The sequence below is a fragment of the Phoenix dactylifera genome, chromosome 4 (assembly GCF_009389715.1).
Source record: "Phoenix dactylifera cultivar Barhee BC4 chromosome 4, palm_55x_up_171113_PBpolish2nd_filt_p, whole genome shotgun sequence".
Taxonomy (NCBI): domain Eukaryota; kingdom Viridiplantae; phylum Streptophyta; class Magnoliopsida; order Arecales; family Arecaceae; genus Phoenix; species Phoenix dactylifera.
In genome coordinates this window covers 14,865,740-14,888,105 of record NC_052395.1, presented here as the reverse complement: position 1 = coordinate 14,888,105, position 22,366 = coordinate 14,865,740, and the positions used below count along the sequence as shown (strand labels likewise).

The 22,366-nt window shown below is 36.8% G+C and overlaps 2 protein-coding genes across 4 annotated transcripts in view; one reads left to right on the top strand and one right to left on the bottom strand.

Moving 5' to 3' along the window:
* The first annotated feature begins 726 nt into the window (after window positions 1-726).
* On the top strand, window positions 727-11,201 carry LOC103723380 (serine/threonine-protein kinase STY13-like). Its single transcript, XM_008814273.4, has 6 exons — window positions 727-1,209; window positions 3,782-3,903; window positions 8,933-9,129; window positions 9,312-9,486; window positions 10,452-10,586; window positions 10,676-11,201. Exons 1-6 carry the CDS (start codon window positions 948-950, stop codon window positions 10,883-10,885), a joined length of 1,101 nt encoding a protein of 366 aa, XP_008812495.2. The 5' UTR covers window positions 727-947; the 3' UTR covers window positions 10,886-11,201.
* Window positions 11,202-12,179: 978 nt separating this feature from the next.
* The window catches only part of LOC103715955 (ubiquitin-like-specific protease 1D), a 32,798-nt gene continuing 22,611 nt past the window's right edge, over window positions 12,180-22,366 (bottom strand). For all 3 annotated transcript variants that reach the window (XM_039125630.1, XM_039125631.1, XM_039125632.1), the window contains exons 10-14: window positions 21,373-21,467; window positions 16,701-16,823; window positions 15,843-15,957; window positions 13,241-13,348; window positions 12,180-13,149 (exon numbers count right to left, since the gene is read on the bottom strand). In XM_039125630.1, coding sequence (XP_038981558.1) covers window positions 13,000-13,149; window positions 13,241-13,348; window positions 15,843-15,957; window positions 16,701-16,823; window positions 21,373-21,467 — 591 coding nt within the window. In that variant the 3' untranslated portion in view covers window positions 12,180-12,999. The remainder of the gene's footprint in view (window positions 13,150-13,240; window positions 13,349-15,842; window positions 15,958-16,700; window positions 16,824-21,372; window positions 21,468-22,366) is intronic.

Genomic DNA, 22,366 nt, shown 5'->3' with positions numbered 1-22,366 from the left:
TTACATTATATCATAATACATTGATATATTATATTATATAATATCAAATTATGTTATATTATTATGCTACAGTATATAATATTATATTATAATAATATAATAATATAATATTATATTATAATAATATAATAATATAATATTATATTATAGTAATTTATACTATATGATATATTTATATATTAACACCTATTATATTTTATTATGCTTTGTTGTATAATATTTGTAATATTTTTTATTATCATTTTGTCATACCCAAAATACTTTCTTACTTTGTTTACTAAATATATATTAAAATTATATGGCACTTTATAATTGTAGTTACTAAGCAACAAATAGTTTTTTTTATAAAAGTCCTACTTGAAAAAGCTATGCTTCAAAAAAAACTCTATTATCAACGGCAAAATGAGGCCTAAGGTGGATCATCCATCAAGACTGAGGTGGATTAGTGGAGTTTTTGATTAAAATATTTACACGGGTACCATCGGACTACAAATCTTACTACCCGATCCGGATCGGGTGATCTTTGCATTGGACTCACGGTAATCTAGAGAGAGAAAGAAGGCAAGACCGTGGCAAACGAAAATTGACCGCGAGTATGCTTCCAACGCTGACAGAAAAAGTCACATTTGAGAGATACGTGTAATGGAAATGACGAGTCTTTGAGACTCTAAATATAGAGAGAGAAAGAGAATGAGAAAGATAATAAAAAAAAGAACACTGAGAGACCCCAACTGGGTCAGAGACACGTTGTCTTCAGGCAACCCATGTGCTCACATGGAACATAGAGCAAAGAGAAGCAGGAGAAGAGCAGGAGGCGAAGAGAGAAGAAGGGAGAGAAGGGAAGAGCTCTCATAGCTGCTAAGTTGATAAGGACGAAGAAGAAAACAAGAACTCGCACTTCTTGTAAACTCTTCTTGAGAGAACAGAGAGAGAGAGAAGGAGAGGAGATGAGGGAGGGGGGAGATGGGTTCCTGCGGGCGGACCAGATCGATCTGAAGAGCCTGGACGAGCAGCTGGAGAGGCACCTGAGCCGGGCATGGACGATGGAGAAGAAGAAGGAGGAGGAGAGAGAGGGCGGCGGCGGCCGAGGGGAGAGGCAGAGGCAAGAATGGGAGATCGATCCCTCTAAGCTGGTCATCAAAGGGGCCATCGCCCGGGGCACCTTCGGCACCGTCCACCGCGGTGTCTACGACGGCCAGGACGTCGCAGGTGAGACGACGACAAGAGTAAAAATCCAATCTTTAGCCACTCTGTCTACTCTTTGTTTTGGTTCTTGGTACCAATTCGATCAGTTGTTTCTATTCTTGGTTTCTTGGTTCTTTGATCGTCCATCGGTACTCCGATTGATTTTTTCGCTCAGAAAGTTGGTAAAGTTTGATCTTTCATCGCTGGGAATATTTTTCTTTTCTTCTCTTGGCTTAATTTTTGAGATATCCGATTTGTTTTTGTTTCTTTGTTGTTTTTCTACGTTCAAATTTCGCTGTCTTTGTTGCCCAGTCTTTAATCTGTATCCTGTGAAGTTCCTGTCAATGTCGAATAAGTCACTTATCCTAAATGTGGGATATATTTGGTATTGTTTCTGTTTTGTCTTCATGGCATTTGGAAATTTTTCGTTCTTGATTTTATCGTTACGGCATTTGGATTTTTTTTTTCTTTTTTGAAGTGTGCTATATCCCGATTTTTTTTAGTATTTAGAAGCCTGCGAGTCTCACGGGTTGGGTTGGATCTGCTAATTGCTCCCGTGACCTTGGTTGGATAGGGTTTCTTGCTTTGAAACTTTCATGTGAACTCAACTAACCTCCAACCAATAGTAACTTTGAAGCAGGTGCGTACAGCAGTCATATTAGATATCAGCAAAATTGTGGAAAGACACTAACTTTTTATATTTTCTTTCATTATATATATATATATATATATATATATATATATATATATATATATATATATATATATATATATATATATATATATATTGACAGGCGAGAATATCCACTTTGCTTAGGTCTAAAATCAATAATTAGGCACTGAAATCATAGATCTACGCTATTGTTCATGATCTATGCTACTAAAATACCTAGAAACTAAAACTTGTGTATTTTGATGTTCTCTAATTTATGCATCAAGTAGACACAAAAAATAATATGAGACCATATGTTGCTATGATCTAAGCATTAAAATCTATTGATTTTCAATCTATATAGAGTAGATTCTTAATTTAAATGCTTTATCATATATTTTGCACATTAGCACAATTAAAAAAATCCCTTTTTTGCCAACTTGATGCCTTTGTTAGAGACCATTGAAACACATGATTTTTAGTTTCTAAACATTTTTAGTGGTATAGATCATGATCAACGGTTTGAATTTTCAATTTGGGTGTCTAATTATTGATTTTTTGGATCCAAGATTAGATATTCTCTTCTCTCGGGAGGAGCATAGTCCATCCTATATATAAAGATGGAGATAGTGTGAGGATGTACAAACAAATACATACATACATACATACATGTGTGTGTGTATATACATAGGGAGACATATAGACTTGGCTATACTTAAGTGGATCTCTACTCAAATCTGGTCAGGTTTTGATCGGACAATGGATGTCCCACATCAATGATCCAAGCCATTGGATGTGATTGACCACTTCCAAACTGCTTACATACCAAGTCATATGATTTAGAGACCCTAGTCTATGCATCAAGTGGTCTGTAACCCCCCCTTCCTCCCAAAACAGAAAACAATGTCGTATTTTTTGGAACCTAACATTATAACATTTATCTTCTCACCAAAAAAAAAGAAGTAGCACTCTCTATTCTGACACTCACAAGATCTAAGCTGGATCTGGAGAAAATGCCTCCCGATATTTAAAAAGATAGAATGAAGGCAAATTTAGCATAAATTGCTCACATATAAATTTTATTTTGACCCAATAAAATAGTCATGTTGGATAAAATTTTGAAGTGGGCCCAAGTTTCAAATCAATTCTGGCTGAAATCTTGACTTTTCAGCTTCAATATCAAAATTTTGAATGGCATATCGAACCATGTTTAAGATGATAAAAAACATTAGATCACCATGTTCCTACATCCTTACTTGGAGTTAAACTAGATGGGCTATATTTAAGTTCAGTAACTCAGAGCTGCAATCATTGCCAGAACTTATTTCTTTTATTTTTCTTCGAGTGAATGGTGGAAAATAGACAGTACCAAAACATATTTCATCAACATGTAAACCAAAGTGGTACAAGAGAGGTATTTGCCAAGTAAAAGTTTGATTTTCCTTAGAAATATCCAAACTAGTAGAATTCATACTCTGAGGTGGGACTTATATCAATAATAAACAACTGAGGGTCGTCATTACATTAAGCTAAAATATTCCATCCTTTCTTTGTTTCACTTCTTTGTGTCCCTGATAACCTGTCTTTAAGAGCACTCTGGACCACTTTTGTGTCAGTTCTTTTTGAAAATTCTTTGCACTCCATTTCCTATTTTCATAGTTTAAAAGTCCACATATGTGTTTTGCTCTTTTTTAGCAAAAAAAGCATAAAGCATAACCATCAGCACATGGAGTGATTTTTGTGAATTGATTAATAATTCCATACTATTCTTTTGCAAATACTGGAGATAAATAATGCAATCTACTTACTGTGGTTATCTTTTTTCCTTGTTCTATTTGATAGATAATTTATCCAGAATGACATAAGCAAAAAAGTCTGATTATGTATTGTATCTTCATTCACTGTTGACTGTGAGCATCTTTTTTTGTTCTTTCTTTTCCACAGTGAAGCTGCTTGATTGGGGAGAAGAGGGTCACAGGACAGAAGCTGAAATTTCTGTACTCAGGACAGCTTTTTCTCAGGAAGTTTCTGTTTGGCATAAGTTAGATCATCCCAACGTAACCAAGGTAAAGTTTCATCGCATAAATGCATTTACTTTTCAAACAAACCCATTTAGGCATTGCCATGCTAAGTTACAGTTCTTTCTGTGCATTCAATGGATGTGGTGGGGGTCCTCTTCCATGCTTAGCAAGGTAAAAATCATGTTGTGAAAGTTAAATGCTTCATTGATGAAGGCTACTATTTGGGCTAAACAAAGACTAGCATGCCGCATAGAAGGCGCAACTAAACAAATTTTCTTCTATTTAGTGGAGTTAAACCTTAATTCTACCTCGTCCAAACCTTAATTATATCAGTTTGACTTGTTGAGTTTCCAGTGTGTCATTTAATTGGGAAACAACTTAGTGTATGACATTAAAATTAATTTCTTAATTGTCTTTCATGTTTTCAACTCCCAGCAATGTTCTAGAGAAAGATAATTTAGGATAACATATGATATCTTCAAAGATTGGTGGGAGCAAAAGCAGAATCTAAAAACTTGACCTCTAGTTCAAATAAGTCGCCTTGCTGGATAAGACCACTTGGTTGAAGTGCGTTATATCCACATTTTCCACTGCATCTTTTTAAAGTTTTATGGTAAGTTATGACAGATTCATTCATGAGATCCTATTATCATAGACAATATTGAAAAAATGCTTCAGATCTTAAATCGCTCTTATTTTATTCAGGTGATATGGAATGTACTAGTACATATGCATGCTTATTACATGAGGAGATTAAAAAACAAGGTGTTCTTCTTTTAGATTTTTATAATTTCACAAAGCTATGACACCTTAAAATTCTCTTTTTTTGTTACTATGTTAGAATGATTGTTGTAACTTCCATTTTTGCATGCAGAAATATCGGGTCAATGGCTTCCTTCGTCAAATAATAACAACTTTTTATTATAACAATAATAACTATTTTTGATAGGGTCATAGGCAATATTAGTCTTATATTTTTGTCAAAATTCGATTCAAATGGATCACCAGACTCGATGTGGATCATTTTGGCCACTACGGGTATCCAAAAGGATCACTAGACTCGATGTGAATCACTTTGGCCAATATGAGTAGGGCTGGACAGGGTGCACGAGCAAGATCTGCCACATTAGGAAGCCAAATTGTGAGCTAAAATTTTGGAGCCTATAACTTGGTCATACGAATTCTAATTAAGATGTATATTTTTTTTAATTGAGTAACTTTTCTACATCTCCAACTTAGGGCCAACCTGCTAAGGGGTTGAAATGGGCCGAAATTTCATCATTTAAGTCTCAAAATAGGCTGATCAAACCAAAAGTTTCTTTTCGAAAAAGACTTTGGTTAGGTGTATCTCTCAATCTGTGAAGAATTAGGTGAAGCAATAGAAGGCAAAATTGATGTAGAACTCGAGATCTACCTCTTGTACGATTTTATTTTTTTGGTGGTTATTTCTATTAGTTCTATTTATTTTTGGAAAGTTAGTTCTATTTGAACTAGAAGAGGAATCCGACCCAAACTATACAAGGGAAGACCTCACTACTATTATAAGTAGAGGCTATGAACCACAGTTTATGAGGGATGGATCATCAATAAAAGAAAAGAGAACCTTACTTTCATAATTTTTTCATCTTTTTCTATTTTTTTTAGAGATTCGAGATAGCGGGTTGGGAAAATTCTTCCTTCTCCTAAATCAGATCCAAATCTTAATTTATATATAGAAAAAGATCTCATATAGAAAACGTAGCACATTACTCTTTTAGTTTTCCTCTTGATATGTTTTATGTGTTACCTTTTTTCTGGCTACATTATCAGTAATCTTGCCTTTTTCATGATTACCATCTTAGTTACATGGAATTATGTACCTCTGAAATAACCCTAAGCCCCTAAAACCCTAGTGAAGGCACGATTCAATCCAAAGTCATTTCGTATAATTGGTGAAGATTTTACTATTTTAGTAAGTTGCCAAGGGGGAATGTGGGAGAAAATTGTGTGCAGTTTTGAGCTAGTTAACATTAGTGATTTTATATATCACCACAAACATTAGTGATTTTAAAGGTGGGGGATTAGGGGATTAGTGGTTTTGGTCAAGGATATTTTGAGGAAAAAAGTGACAGATGGAATCTGCTAAAGGAAATTTTCCAAATTCAAGATTCCCACTATGATAAGGTACAAGTAAAACAAAATATTATCATATTTGTCATACCTGGAGGATTAATTATGGCCGTAAGGGACAGTCTGATTGCCTATGATTCCATTTGCTTGCAATAAGGTTTGTACTGCAAATAGAAAAGCCACAATTTATATTTGCAAGTATCTATTTAATTTGCCAGCAATTATTGTAAGAGCCATTTTTTCTGTTTGAATTCTTGCAACTAACAAAGGCAAGGGAAATCATTGTGTTTGGTTGTCTCATGTTGAAAGAGGTGGGAAACTTGCAGTTAACTGCACAAGGTTACCCCCTACAAAAGCAACAAATATCTTGACACTTCACAGAACTGACTCGGTATGGTCCGACTTGGATGGGTTGCCTGCGCCCAATCAATCCACTTATTCAAGAGTAAGGATGACATGGCACTTGGAGCTGATCAGGAAAACTAGCATATGTAATTCCTGCACTTTCTCACTTGATAATGATAAGATTAGGATAATTAATTGCTGCATTTCGATTAGAAGACTTTCTATCCTGTTACCAAGAATAAGGAATTAAGAAAAGAAATCTAAGACAAATATTGGGGGATTAAATGCTTAACTTTACTCTTACCATCTTGCCATAATAATTGAATACTTAGGATATTATCAGAATTTAGCATTGTTTGTGGCAAGGTTTTAAGTACTGACCTGTACTGGGTGGTTTGGGGGTTAAGGGTCTTGTATGCTGCTGTATTGACATATGGTATAAGTGTTGTGCCAACTTTGGTAGCATACCATGCGTTGGTACAAGGATGTACAGTACCATATCCTCCCGGTATGGAACTTGATATTGAGACTTAAAACCTTGATTTGTTGCAAATTTTGGAGGTGTTGGCATACGAGTTATGGCTTTTAGGATTGTTCCTTTACTTAAGCTACATATGATCGCCTAACATTTGATTAGATCATCAATGGTCAAGATCGAGATTACATTATACCCAGAGTGGTTGGATGCAACTGCTTAAAAGGGCAGGCAGGTGAATCAGCTTTGTCTGGTCCACCTTGGACAACTCACCCCAGCTGACTTGATCCACTTGTTCAAGAATAAGGATGATGTGGCATTTCATAAGCCATCAAATTCACATGGTTTCTAGTAGTTTGAGTATGATATAAACAAGGGCCACACTAGCTCTAGGTTCGCTAAATTGACCGGAAAGATGAAGTGGAGCAAATTCCGTAGATAAAACTTGTCCAAGGTAAGTCATGCATCATTTCTCTATCACTCTATCTACTTCTAACTATACTAGCAACCTGGCATGTTTGATGTGCTTTATAAAAAATTAATAAATCCTAACACTCTATAAAATTTTAGTATCTCTCAATCCTCTACATTTCCAGCAGTATCCTTATCCTTGAAGACCTACTCTTAAACTAGCACTATTTCCCAACTTCTTTTCAATTCCAAAATGCCCGTTTTTCTTTTCATAAACTTTCTCTTATTAAACTTTCTCTAATTAAGCCCACCTTCTAATATAAGTATATAACTAGATGTTTTGCTAACCCTTGGGCCGTGCTCCCTTAGCAAGATCGAATGATGCACTAAAATAAGGAGTATGAGAAATTGCAGCCTAGAAATATATAGGTAGTATCTGAAGCCATGGCCTAGAAAAATCCTATGGCTAGGAAAATATATCTCCAAACTCCAGACTCCACATACGTCAACAAATCTTGGACTCTTTGTCAATGGCACACATCAAAAACAAACTCATACTTCTGGGCATCCATTGGCTACCTCAAAATATTTAGACTCAATAAAAACAAAGTGCTCCTTCCTTATAAAAAAAAGAAGAGGAAAAGCAATAGAGTCACCTTCATACTCTTGCATACCTGCTAGCTTGCAGGATCTAGCTTTCTGTTCCAAATGGAGTCCTATATCTTTCTTGCCATGTACCTCGAAAGACCCAACCCTCGCCCACCAAGTATTTTAATCATCATCTTTCATAAAACTAGGGTGTCAAATCCCTTTTGTTCACCTAGATTTTGTCTCTTAGTGTTTGGCACAACAACATGCTTTTGTTGTTATTCTTTCTAATCTCTATGCATTTCATTGCTCCACTGAAATCTCCTATGCCCTACCATAAACACTCAATGCTCAATCATTCTGGAAAAGCTCCCATCCTAAGACTATATAAAAATGGGAATATTTTCCAAATTTTCAAGTCCCATGATTACCCATATTTCACCCTTAGATGGTGTCCTCACTCTAATCACAGCACGCCTTTCTAATCCTAGTCTGCTTGGATTCCTTGCCAATCTTCCTGCCCACCTTTCTGTCTCTCTGTTCATCCCATTTTATAGCTTATAGGAAACATACTCCAAAAGTAAACACAAGGTTTATATAATTTCTACATGTCATGGCAATCCATGAAATCGTACACTCCACACATTAACTTGTTCTTAATCAAAGCTGCTACTATGTAATTTAGTCTTCCAGTTAATAGTTGTAATTACCCTACGAGAACCACAAGATCTATTTATTTTCTTGGATTTTGAAATTCTTGATCTTAAAAAGAAGTCCATTTGCTTAAAGCTTACAGCGATCTCGCATATAACTCTAACTATAGCTATATATATAGTTATAGTATTCTGCAGATTCCTTCTCTTTTAAATCCACTGCCATGTATATCTAATTTACAACAATTTGTGGATTATGCTGTGTATAATATCATCCATCACATGCACAAACTGCAGACAAGCTGATGCCCACTTTGTTTATCTGACATCCAAACATACTCGTATAATCCAATGTAAGCATGCATTTTGTACTTTTTTGGGGGGAAATGAAAAGGTGCACAAGCTCCTACCCTGTTGGTAAATGTTTTCCCTTTCAATTTGTTCAACTGACAATCTTAACATTAATTTAACCAGTCAATTTACTTTTCTACAGTTTATAGGTGCTACAATGGGTGCCGGAGATCTAAATATACAAACAGAAAATGGCCTTCTTGGCATACCAAGTAATGTATGCTGTGTTGTCGTCGAGTACCTTCCTGGTGGTGCACTGAAAACATTTCTTATCAAAAACCGGAGAAGAAAATTAGCCTTCAAAGTTGTCGTTCAATTGGCTCTTGATATTGCAAGAGGGTAATATCAGCGTCATCTGACTTATTTTATGGTTCGCTACTTACTACTATCTTTTAATATTAAGCTGTCTTGGAGAGAGGCAGTTAGTGCACCAAGAAAGAAAAAAAAAGAGGCAGTCAAAGCAAATGAATATCTAATATATTACAGCTTCTAGCCTTCTGAAGAATTTGCTTCTTCTGCAGACTGAGTTATCTGCATTCAAAAAAGATCGTGCACAGAGATGTGAAGACGGAGAATATGCTTCTGGATAAGACAAGAACAGTAAAAATTGCTGACTTTGGTGTTGCTCGTGTTGAGGCTCAAAATCCTAATGACATGACGGGTGAAACAGGAACACTTGGTTACATGGCACCTGAGGTATGCCACCATCCTTTTCTGCAGGAATTGTTCAATGTCTGGCATAGCGTATTCCCTTCATTGACCTTTTTAAGGCATCATTTTTTTCGCAGATTAAATTGATCATGTAGGCTGAGAAATGATCCTCTTTTACTCCTGTACCTTGCTGATACAGGTACTGGGATGGTACAGTACATGCTGTACTGGCTAGTACAAGTCAGTAGTTTTAAACCTTGATTTGAATTGATTTGTATGAAACATTTAAAATATTTCAGTTGTTAATATCCGAGAAAGCTTTCCTACACACGAGAAAAAGGCCATCAGAACCAAACAGTGATTCCCAAATCAAAACCAAATAGTAATTCTATCTTACAAATGCAGTACCTTTTGAATATAACGTAAGATTAACTAGATGAGTTATTTCCAATATGCATTCTTCAGTTTCTATGGACCCATGTGCAGCTACTGTTTTTCTTTTTTTCATAGAAGCCTGTAGGGAAGGGGAAAAAAGAGGAGAAAAAAAAAAAATCCAATGCACGGCTCTTTTCCCACCAGAACTGCACTAAGAGATGCTTAAGAAGGATATAAGCAGGTTTCAAACTCATATTTTATTTTTTAACTGACCCTTCAATATTTTCACTCTATGGCAGTCTGCAAACTGCTGGTCTTCAGCTGGAAGCATCAAATTTTGGCGTAGTTATGTTTTCCGTTATTACCTGAAAAGATTTATAATTCCTTGGAAATTCCAAGATCTTTTTAGCTGAATAATAAGGAGAAACATGGATTTCTTTCAATGTTCAATTTGGCTGATCTTTGCTTACAAGGAAAAAAAGATGTACTAAGAAAAGCATGTGACATTTTTTTCTAGCATGATGATTTTTCTGTGCAAGCTGCATTACCGTTCACCCATGACACTTCCTCTTATGCTCTTTAGTTTTGTATGGTCCAACTTATCACCAATGACTTGGCATCTAAATTGCATGCAGGTCCTCAATGGCAGTCCCTACAACAGAAAATGTGATGTTTACAGTTTCGGCATTTGCTTATGGGAAATATACTGCTGTGATATGCCATATCCTGATCTTAGCTTCTCAGAGGTTACGTCTGCAGTTGTTCGGCAGGTATACTTTCAATCCATGCATGCATCTTCACATCACTGCTAGAATGAATAGTTTCCAGCACTTAAAAGGTTGGACTTTGTTAATCGCAGAACTTGAGGCCAGAGATACCAAGATGTTGCCCAAGCTCTCTGGCCAATATAATGAAGAGATGCTGGGATGCGAACCCTGACAAGAGACCCGAGATGGATGGAGCGGTGGCTTTGTTGGAGGCGATAGACACATCAAAGGGTGGAGGAATGATCCCTCTTGATCAGCCCCAAGGATGTCTCTCATGCTTTCGCAAGAAGAGAGGCCCTTGATAACTCAAGACAGCAAACCAGGGCCCTTTAATCGCTCCAAGGATATAGACCTCGGCGATCAGATTGTACCTACCTAGGTAGACGAACCTGGTTTCCTGGAGCTGAGGCAGTGGGATCCTTGTTTTAGTTGAGGAGCTCTGCACATCTCTCAGTTCTATAAGATGATGTAAAGAATTTTTCATCTTTGTGTGCATTAAATCATTGGCCGGCCAGTTTTAGGATTAGCTGACTTTTCAGATGTCCTGTAAGATGATTCACATATAACCTATTCTAGTTTATTTTAATCTTCTTTTTAAATCTCCTTCTTTACAGAAAAGAAAGCAAGGTGCTCGCAATGAAGGAATTGTAATAAGAAATCGTTAGATGGTACTGCCTGTTGTATGCCATTTAGCGTTCCAAATAAGGATCAGGTGAAGATGGGACGAAGATGAGTTTTTCTCTGGTGACAATGTCATAATGTTTTCCAGTACCACCTCTTGCCACTTTCAAGGGTTGGGGCGGAGATAAGGGTAAAAAGGTGGAGATTAGCCCCTCTTGATCTTTAAAAAAAAATCACAATATTTTCTGGTTAATTATTTTTTCTGATATTTTTCTTCTCAAATATTCCTTGTTAACACCAGGTGTCAACTCCAGTGACCTCCATTTGCTTTGAGTCAGGCTTCCTCTTGTCCTATTTATTTTTCTGAAAAAAGAGGCGCACACATATTCACAAACAGCCACATCCATATTTGCGAGCTGCATAGACTAGGAAATAAATAGTATGATTATTAACAGAAACTATCATCATAGTTGGCAGGCATGATTGCATTTCTGCCCTTTAACCCCTCTTTATTCACCAACGAGATCTACAGTGCTGAAAAGCACATTTTAGAAGTTATGCTGGCATTCAAAGCTGCTCTAATATGTCACCATCAGCACCGCTGAGGATTGAAATGCTACCTTGCAAAGCAACAAATACTTGCCAGAAGAATCCACATATGGTGAGCCTGCATACAAGATAACCAAACCAAAGCGTATCTCTTTCAGTAAAATTAGAGCTTGCCTTGATGGCAAGCTCTGGGTTTGATTATTCAAATGTGCATCCCCCGAAATCTAGAATTGGGTAATTAAATCATCGCCTGCCCTCCCTCCATTTCTCTCAGAAAAAAAAGTACCTTTTCCATTAAAGCACCAACAACTACCCTCCATTTTGGTTGTTGATTCAGAAATCTGAAAACGGCTTGTGTGTCCAAGTAATATCCGCTGCTAGATGGCTTATTCCCAAGGAAAAAACAGATGTCAAATTAGAGCTATATGAAGAGAACCTACTATATAGAATTAGTAAAATGTATAAACATAAAGGGATAGACTGCTCTTGGTAAGGAAAATATATTACTCAGACATTCAAAATATACTTGAGGAAGACTGAATTAGTCTGCAAGGATATAAATTGGGCGCCATTCTAAACATCCACTCTAACAATCATAACTCTATCAACATTAGATGCCTTTACATCTGTCAAGATTTTCTTTGGACAGCCAATCTGGTTAAAGGCGGTCCACTGCATGAGGGATCTGGAAAGGGTCGGACGTATGCAGCATTATGCCTGCGTGCAGAGAGGCCGTTTGAGCTTTAAATCCATAAAACCTAGGCCACAATGGAGCAACCTTATCATTATACCAACGCTCACCCTCTACAAACCATCTAGTTGAGATCAAGAAAGGGACTGCAGAACAGTCACGATTCATTAGTATTTGCGGCCGCACCTAACCTGCGATTTCCCCCTGCTGAGGAAACTACCTTTTATGTGAAGAACTCTAAAGTATCTATGGAATGATTTTCCAATCCTCCAAATGAAGAAGTCCACACATCTTCTCTTAATGCTTTAACCACCTTGATTTATTAGCTTTAATCACCTTCAGATATATTTAGAAAATCCTTCCAGCTGGTATGTTTCAGCTGCAGAATCGTTGCCCATCAACTTCAACAAAAATTTGCTCCTCCCGTAGCTATTTACTGCCAGTTCAGTTGCTTCGGAGTCTTCAGTTTTGTGATGATATGCAATCTTCAAAAAACAAAGACAGATGACAAACTGTTGCAGTTCCTGAATCCCTTAATACTGGTCACTATTCTCGTTAATTGCTGTCACTTTCAGAACTAGCAGAGGATGTGGATGATTCTTTTCCATCCTCCAGCCTGGCACTCTCAAATTCTTCAAGTAGCAGCTTTTGGACTCTTTTTCTCAATCCAGATGCCTCTTCAGGTTTAAACCACTTGCGATCGAACTGTCAAAACAAAATGCCAGGGTGTAAAAAGCAAGGGGAATGAGTTGGCACCTGAATTTAAAGCACTATTAAATATTCTCAATTGCCTAACCCTGTCAAGGTCTTCCTTTCTCAGCCTTTCAGGAGCCTCTCTTATAAACCGCTCCATGAAGTATAGCACAAAGAGGCCACAGTCATACTCATTTTTCTGCTGGGGCACCTGTTAACGTAAGCAGGTAATATTCATTAAGTAATCTAGAACTATGGTATCTGGATTTCAGTTTTCGCAACTAGAAATGCAGAGAACATTGTAACATGAAGAATCACAACATCGCCCCCCACCCCCTCAAATCAGATCTTGTCATCCGGGCGGGCAGCTTCCGGTCCGGGTGCTCAACTTTACTTTAGCCCCCAACAAAAAAAAAAGGAAAAGGGAAAAGGGAAAATAAAATACAGGAGCAAATGTTTCATCAAAATCTATTCTTTCTTCTTGATTGTATCCCTTAGAGGCTATTAGATTACTTCTAGCATTTGCATGTTTCATGGATTTCAAATTGTATCAAATGGATGTGAAGAGTGCATTCTTAATGAAATTGGAAAGAAAAATGTGCTGCGGCTAACAAGGTTGCAGAACTACATGGGATTACAAATAAATGTAGACAAGGGACCAAAGAGAGGAGCATGCATAAACACAATAAATAACCAGGTGGCAGGCAAATTACACCATTTAAACATGTAAATAGAAATAAAGTTGACTTATGCACTGCAGCTTGTGTGCATTGCAGCTTTCATGTAAATCTTATGTCATTTTAATCAGTCATAATTAACATCCTCATGTACCATTTAGATGTCATTCCCAAGCATCAATGCAGGTAAGAGGACATTCATATCAAAGATACAGTTGTCAGAAGAGGCCAAATGATCAAAAGAAAGCCAACCATTTTACAGGTTAGATAAGGATCAGTAGTCATGGATACCAGAATTTATCCTCTCGTGAACAAATAAGCCCTTCAAACTGGAATGCATGCTTCGGTAAGAAGGGATAATTTGATTGATGAGGTTGCACTTCAAAAATAAACATGCAAACAGAAGTAAGTTGGATTGAAGAACCCTTTGCTTGGTGAAGGAAATTCTTTCGAAGAACTTTATTAATATGTCAAAGGCTGCCCCTTACCATGCATTAGATGCATATTTATAGGATATGGTCCCCTAACCTTAATTCAGGCATTAAACCCGTGACAGAATCATACTCGACATAGAACTTAACAATAAGAAAACATGCTAGAGTTATTCTACTATAGATATAGAAACATGGCTAAAATTTAATATTCTCCCTAATAAAAAATTCATAATAAAATCCAGCAAAATCAAATATTTGTTTATTGAAGTCGTTGCCAACGACTACGCTGGCTCTTGCGATGCTTAATATGGTCTAGCTGGTCATAATACTTGCTGGCTGCACCCTATGCTGCATCACTTAACCTCCAATGTACCAAGTCAAATATCTCAACGTGCAATGAATACTTTTATGCCCGCATCAAGATGACATGGATGCAGATGAGTACTGCTCCAATATCAAGGATTTCAAAGGTACTCTACTTTTTTATATAGTTGGACATGGAAGATTCATGACTCAAAAAAGAGGGGTAACTCCTTTCTTTTACCATATAAATAATACCTTCTTGCTAGCCTTTCTAGATGAGATCTTGGGTTGTTACAATTTTGTACACTATATACCTTCATTTTTTGGGGAGAAAGTGTGCATCAGTGCAAATCCATGTATACCTTGGTTTAAAGTATGAACAAGGTGTGCCAAAAATTTAGACAAGGTACTAATAAGGATGTGGTTCAGAAATTGGTGAATGCTGAGGCTATCAATGGCTTGGGCATGGACTTGCCAAATCTGAAGTGGTACAATATTTTGTTTGATTCTTGACCCACACAAGGACCTTATGTGGCACAAAGTGCTACAATTGTTTGACCTTTAGGGTGACGTGGTTTGGGCCACTTCAGGTTTGCTTTTTCTCCCTATTTTTTTTTTTCAATTATGAGTTACCCACACCGGTCTCAATTAATAAAAAATCAAGAGACCATATCTTAGAGGACATTGCAGGTTTCGCCTAGTTCATGTTTAATAGTTTATTAACATAAACAAAATATAAAAAGAGTTAGTTGAACATTTCTTGCACATTCTTGTAATAGGCAAACATGCTCTTGTATGGTGCATATCATATCATACTAACACAGTATAGCAGTTGGTGCTGGCACAAAAAAAGGCGACACCAACTACCATGTGTCAGTACATTATGGTACTGACAGGTGTATTCAGTATGGTACGATGCAATTAGTATGACCAAGTACAAATCGGTACTTGAATCGTTGAGTCTAAGCACATGCCAAGTCACTTGTCTTTCTAGAAATGAACATGTGATTTACATCAGACTATCACAAAAGCATGTATCATACAAACATCTAGAACGAACGATTTCATGTAGCACATTTATGCACATCTTTGAAAGATAGCATATTGTTCCTAGAAATCAACATGTAACATCTATTTCAATCAACACAATTGTACGTGATTTCTAATATGATTCATACATTATACAGGATATACTTTGTATCGTGTACATGGTTTTCTTGCATAGCAGCAAAGGAATTTGTTATAACAGACAGTTTAAAACCTTAAAGTGGCTTGCTGAAAAGAGATTTACCTTTACTCTTTCCTTCTGGATCCTACAAGGAAGATGTCTCCATATCCTATCAGAAAAAGCATGATCTGGTGGTGGAGCATTTTGATTTACGTAGTTCCATTCTTCTTTTAGGTAGCTAGGATGCATGATACAGATTCAGATCTTAGAAAGATATCTTTATTGATAATCATTTCAAAATAATGAAACTGTATTTTTTGAATTTTTAATACATGGTGCAAACTGAATAAATTCAAGGATCTGCTTTTCCTTGGCAACATGCCATCAACAATTCAACATGCAATTAAGAAAGAAGTGATAAGTTGATAATGCAACAAGCATGAAACTTCTCTTTAAACATATTATATGTTTAAAAATTAAAGTACTTTATCGGAAACATTCCTCACTACATTCCTCTTTCTCTCATTCTCTAGATCCCTCGTGATCCATTTCTGATAGTCCATAGAGAGAGGTTTTCCTATGAAATAATAGTTGTTATTCCTCTAGCATATGTGTCATACAATAGATGTCCTATGCAACACCTTGTGCAGGTCCATACACGTGAAATAGAACAAGAAGCAATAGCTGCAACATGTTCACATTCACCGCCGCTGCTTTTGACACATAAACAAAAAGAACTGTCACATTTTTTATTATCTTTGATATGGGATTCAGTCCTATGCTTTTTGGAAGAAAGTAGATTTGTTCTTGCTAGCACCCTAGCGATACGATATAAGAGAAACTTAAACTTCCCAACAAATACGCAATGACAAATGAAACTAATCTTAAGTGACAATTGATCAATAAAAAGTTGGTAATGTTTTTTTCGTGCATAAATGTAAATCAAGTATTAGTAATTAAAAAACTTAGCAAATTACTTACCTACCAATAGTATCGAATATTTGACCACTGGGATGAATCCCCAGTGAATCCAAGTGAAGGATGATGGGACCTGATTCATCTTCCTTTGAAGGAATACAAATAATCACCAAGCTCCAGTGCAGACTGGCTCCATGTAATCATAACATATGCCAAGAAATTTCACAAGGATTCAGAGTCATTACATCTTCCTCTAGAAAGTAGCTTTATATACATCTATTTCTATGAGAGCTTTGTAAGTACATACATAGTGGATGAAGAAAAAGATGACAGCTTTATACCAGGAAGACTCAACTAACAATATTATAAAACTATTATATTCAGAGGAGCAGCAAAAAGTAATGTCAACCAATATAAAGATTAGAGTGTTTGTTGCTGAAGGCAAGGTCAAAATTCAACATCAAGGAAAAAACCACATATGCAGAAGTGAGAGGAGACCCACATTTTCGAATACTTACAGGCAGTGCAATGATTCTAATCTTCTATATCATAAATGATAACGAACTATTCCTCTTTCCACCGCAATTGCACTCTACAGAAGCCTAGGCTAAAAGTGAGTCCATGTTTCCAAAGACCTAATTGGTTATGAGGTCACAGCCATTTATTGAATGTATCTTCTCTGTCATATCAATCATCTATACCTCCCATCAATAAAGACATATTGTATGTTTGAATGAATAATGAAATATGGGATGTTATAGGCTCCTTATCAATGATTATTTAAAAAAAAATTGTGCACATTTTGTCATTCCTGTAAGTAGTACTTAATTGAGTATCATATTTTGTTGGCTAACCAGCCCTGTCTCAGCTGGTCGGCACCCCTCTCCACCAACAACAAGAGGTCTAGGGTTCAAACCCTACTAGTGGTGCCCAACCATAATTCTCATTAAAAATTATAGTATTTCGTTGTTTGGAAACCTGAGAATCTATTTCTACTATCATAATGCAAACTTTAATTCCCACTCTCTTGTATTAGGTATCCTATCTTCACCAACTCTATAAATTCTCCCGTTTTTGTAATCACGCCCTCATTCAGCTCTTCCTCATCAGCCAAAAGAGGGAAGATATATATCAAGTCACATGTTACCATCAATATTACCTGAATACATGACACATGTGTCAAGTGCCCAACTGTCTAGAAGAGTCAGACATTAGATATTTCAGAAGAATTGGCCATAAGAACATTCCATAAAATATAAGTGTGCCTGTAAAGATGCATACAAGCATATAATAATCTGTTTGACTGATTGTTTTGTAATTTGGGAAAATTCAACTTTTGCAAAATGGTACATTAGACTCGAAAATTACTAGCACGACATTGATATATAACAGTGACGGCATCATAGTTTTCTTCTTTTAAGTGTCAAGGAGTGTCAGGAAATATTCAGGTGCCAAGTGTTTGGAGGCCACAAACACTGATTTTCAAATATCCAGGTGACACTTTTTGACCCTTTGCAATGACAATCTGGGATAAGTTCTAGCTCCTCCAGGCATAGAAAATTCTATGACGTACATATAATGTTTATGCATGTCAGACTATCGTTTTGATAGATCAGACTCTAATACAGCAGGTTCACCATTGGACAAGTATACATAACCACTGCACGCATGTCGTCATTGTACATGTGTAGGTTGCATTCCTTGAGACTAAACCTCAGGATGGCGCAACTAAATTACTGGAGAGCTAGCCATGGGCTCAGAGGCATCCACTGGGGACCAACTTTGCTGCCTCACTTTTCTCTGTGTCTTTTTGTCTTTCATAGAAGTAACTTATTTTCACTTTCAGTGACATTGTGGTAGGGTTTCTTTAAGGGGAAGCAGCATAGAAGCTTCAACACAGACTTCTAAGTGACAAGGACTAGGCATGCAATTTGTGATATGCGTGATTTACTGCCCTCCAAATTTTAAGCTATTGTATACCTTGCAATGAGACAAGTGTCAAATGCAAGCTCTAATCACAATTTCCAGGTTACTATCATGGGCGGTAAAATCCACAACTAGGGACGATACCGATCAGGTATCAGTATGATAAGGTACCAAGCTGAAGCATACCGATACTCGATATGCAAATGGGTACTAGTTTGGTATCAGTTCAATATTCTTGTCTTTTTTTTCAATATTTTGAATTTTTGATTCTCAGTATTATATTAAGGTTCGTGGATCTTTACATTATAATTTTAAGGGTGCTTTAGTGTTTATTTCGCATTGGTCCCAAGAAACTGTATGAGTGCTTAACAGATGCAACTATGATACTTAAACAAAGATTTGTAACTCGATGGCCAGATGCATATCATTGTATGCCCTAGGTTATTCATATTTGTTAAGCAACACAAAAGCTCAGATAGTGGTGAATTGTTTTAATTAAGGGCATCAAATAGGTTATGAAAAAGGCTATAATGGTGGACAAGACTTTTATTCAACTAAATGTTGTGGTTGCCCGTCTTCAACAAACCTTCTTCTAGATGAACTAAAGAGAGTCTCTTTCATGGGGTCTAATGTTAGATCTACATGTCCTAGCCTTTGTCATCCTCTACAGATTTGGAAATTGATTATGTTCAGGACCAATGGACCATCTCCATTTCAATGCCTCTTAATTAGGGCAAGGGTTTTAAGCTTTTATTACAAACCTAATCTTGTGGTAGTGATGCGGGAGCGTGGAGAAGATGATTATTCAACGCTGCCGGATTAGAGAAAAACTCAGAACTTAGCAAGCGTCGCGAAGATGCCACGGAAACGCTGCTTGGGAAGGAGGATTAATCCTCAAACGAGGCTGCCGTGGTGTTGGATCGTCCCGCAAAGGCCTGTATCAAGGCGTCCAAGCAGGGAATTCAACGTTGCTCCAAACATCAAACCAAACTCTGTTTCGCTGAACAAGAACAGAGCATAAAACAGGGGGAATTCATGCTGCACTCTCAAGCATTCCTTTCCTTCATTCCTTGACGGCTGAAAAAAACAATAACCAAGAAGAAGGGTACAACCCCTTTCCAACGATCCTTATATAGGATCACAACTCACCCTAAAACCTCACAACGGGACCCAATAACAACCAAATCCTAATTCAACATGGACACCTAATTCCCAACTTAATTCAGACCCAAAAACAAACTTAATTCAGCAATCAAACAAAGACAACACTTGACTCAACCAAAACATAATTCTAAAGCAAAATGACTCTCCTAATCACGGCTCCACGACGGGGTTTCAATGAGTTCATCCCCCTGGATCAATGTCTTCTCCTCTAACGCTTCCATCTTCATCGTTGTTGATTCCTTGTCCTGCATCAGGTAGAATATACGAGTTTTTCCTTACAAAACCCACTTTTCCTGATGTAGCACAGGGTGCAGCCAATAGGAATAATGACCTGCTGGACCATGCCAAGTTTCGTAGGAGCCAACGGATTCATAGGCAAAGACTTTGATAAGCAAACTTTTCTATAAATTTTCTATTAGAGACAAAATCAAATTTTAGCTGGGTTTCTATATTTGTGTCGAATAATTTTAACATATTTTTATTATTGGATCCAAGTTCTAGTATAATTTTGTATAGATTTAATGTTTGAAGTAGGGGTCATATCTTATACATACTTCTAATATATTGTATGAAGGGTTGCTTTTGATAATATTAATAAAAAATTCTCGGAGAAAACTTTCTTCATCAAAAAAAGGATTCTTCAATCCAGTTTGCCTTCAATTTGTGTGTTGATCTTCAAATTAAGTCCCGATTTCGAATCGCCCTTTGCACCTCACGTTGCTTCACTTACCTTCACAATCTTTTGAAGAAAAGTGAGGAAAATGGTATTTCATGGCCTCCTTTCTTTTTGGTCGAGATGACCCAAACTGCTCCAAACATAGGAGAATCGAGTAGTTCCACTTGGTTCAGAGTGGTTTAAGCCAATTCGCACTAATTCTCAAACTAAGAGGTCAAACCGACCAAGTTCTGCACCAATTTGAGTCAATATGCCACAAACCGAGCGATTTATGTCAGATTGGCAGACCATGATGACAGAGCTACATTAGCTCCAGGGGGAGGCCCCCTAATTCCATAAACTTCTTTACATTCTTTCTTTTTCACCACACGGGCCTGATATACTCTTTAGTTTGCCACGTCTAAGAATCATGGATTGATAAAATGTGCCCCGACCTTTTAACAAGCACATTTAAGATCCCACTATCAAAGGAATCTCCTCCCATAACAGCCCAACTACTAAATAGGTGACCATATCACTAGGGACTCCAATAGGAATCTTTTTAATTTTTTTTTTATTGTTTTCACTTTTCAGTCAATACATATACAAATTCAGGAAACAAAGACTAACACTATTTGTTTATTTTAATTTTCTAAAAGAAGAAATAGTAGAAATTTTCTTTTAATGGTTAGAGCATGGAATCTGGTACCGGTAGCTTATCGTTGAAGAACCAGCACGGGGCCGGTACGGGACCGGTATGGGATTAGCATGGATCATGGATCAGCATTGAATCCGGAACCGGTACGGACTGGTACAAATAGACACATCCTTCTATAACAATGTAATGTTTCTTTATATTCAGAAAATAATTTCCCCCCTCCTGGTCACTATTGATAAAAGCCGGATTACACACAAACACATCAACTTCCAAAAGAAAAACTATAACAACAATATGTCAAACATCTAACATTTTATGAATCAGCAACTTACTCTCCATGAACTGGCAAAAAGATGTATGCCTTTTGAAATATATCCACACCTTTCCACCATCGTCTCAACTTCAAGAAACATGAAATATGATCACCCTAGAAATCAAGATAAATCCAAATCAGATATGTATTTAGGTAGAAAATTAGCCTTCTTTTGTAATCAATGTATTAAACTAAGCACAAAAAAGATATTTATGATATTTTCACAAAATACTGTTATAGACAATAAATGAAATTGGGGTAGATGGGTACAAATTTAGAATAGGATTGAACAGTTGCAAATCATCAGACAACTATGAAAAAACAAACTGGGAGAACTGTTTATAAGTAATGTAAGTATGAAATAGGAAATTTACAACTAGCATAAAGTCAGTTACAATCACTGAAAAGCATGGTTTGAAAGACCAGCCACAGTGGTCACATCTCAGCATGTATTATACTAGCCAACTACCAGTACATCGAGGCTCAGTAAGTGCTGGTTTCGGTGAAGCGGGCATGAACCGCCTGGATCGCACCAGTTAAAGGTAGATTGATCTAAACATTCAGTAGCAAGTGAGACTCCCTTTAAAGGGTTTCTATTCTGTTTTGCACCATTTGAAGGTGGGAATGCAATGAGAAACATTAGAAAGGTTTAGAGATTTGCATTATTGGAGATCATGTCATAGGAAAATCATCAATTACAGGATAGAACATTGTTCCCAGGTAGATAATGCATTTAATGCTCTATTTATTTTAAAAAATTCATCCCAAAATTCCCACTCAAAGCTAAGGGAGGTTTGGATTTGAGTAGGGACTGCATTTTAGGTTAATTGCATAGTTTACGAATGTCAAGCTCATGCACTAGAGCATCAACACAACATCAAAATCAAAGATTTTCGCAGTTTTGTGTTGATTACAACGTTGGCGGAACCGACCCGAACTGGCCCATTCCGCCCGTTTCGAACCGTACCGGTGAGCCATAGTTTACAAATGTCAAGCTTATGCACTAGAGCATC

Bases quoted from the DNA above. Each gene is read 5' to 3' on its own strand.
- LOC103723380 (XM_008814273.4), top strand. From the start codon at position 948: ATGAGGGAGGGGGGAGATGGGTTCCTGCGGGCGGACCAGATCGATCTG. The intron at 3,904-8,932 runs GTAAAGTTTCAT...ACTTTTCTACAG, and splicing joins ATCATCCCAACGTAACCAAG to TTTATAGGTGCTACAATGGG. The intron at 9,487-10,451 runs GTATGCCACCAT...AATTGCATGCAG, and splicing joins TTGGTTACATGGCACCTGAG to GTCCTCAATGGCAGTCCCTA.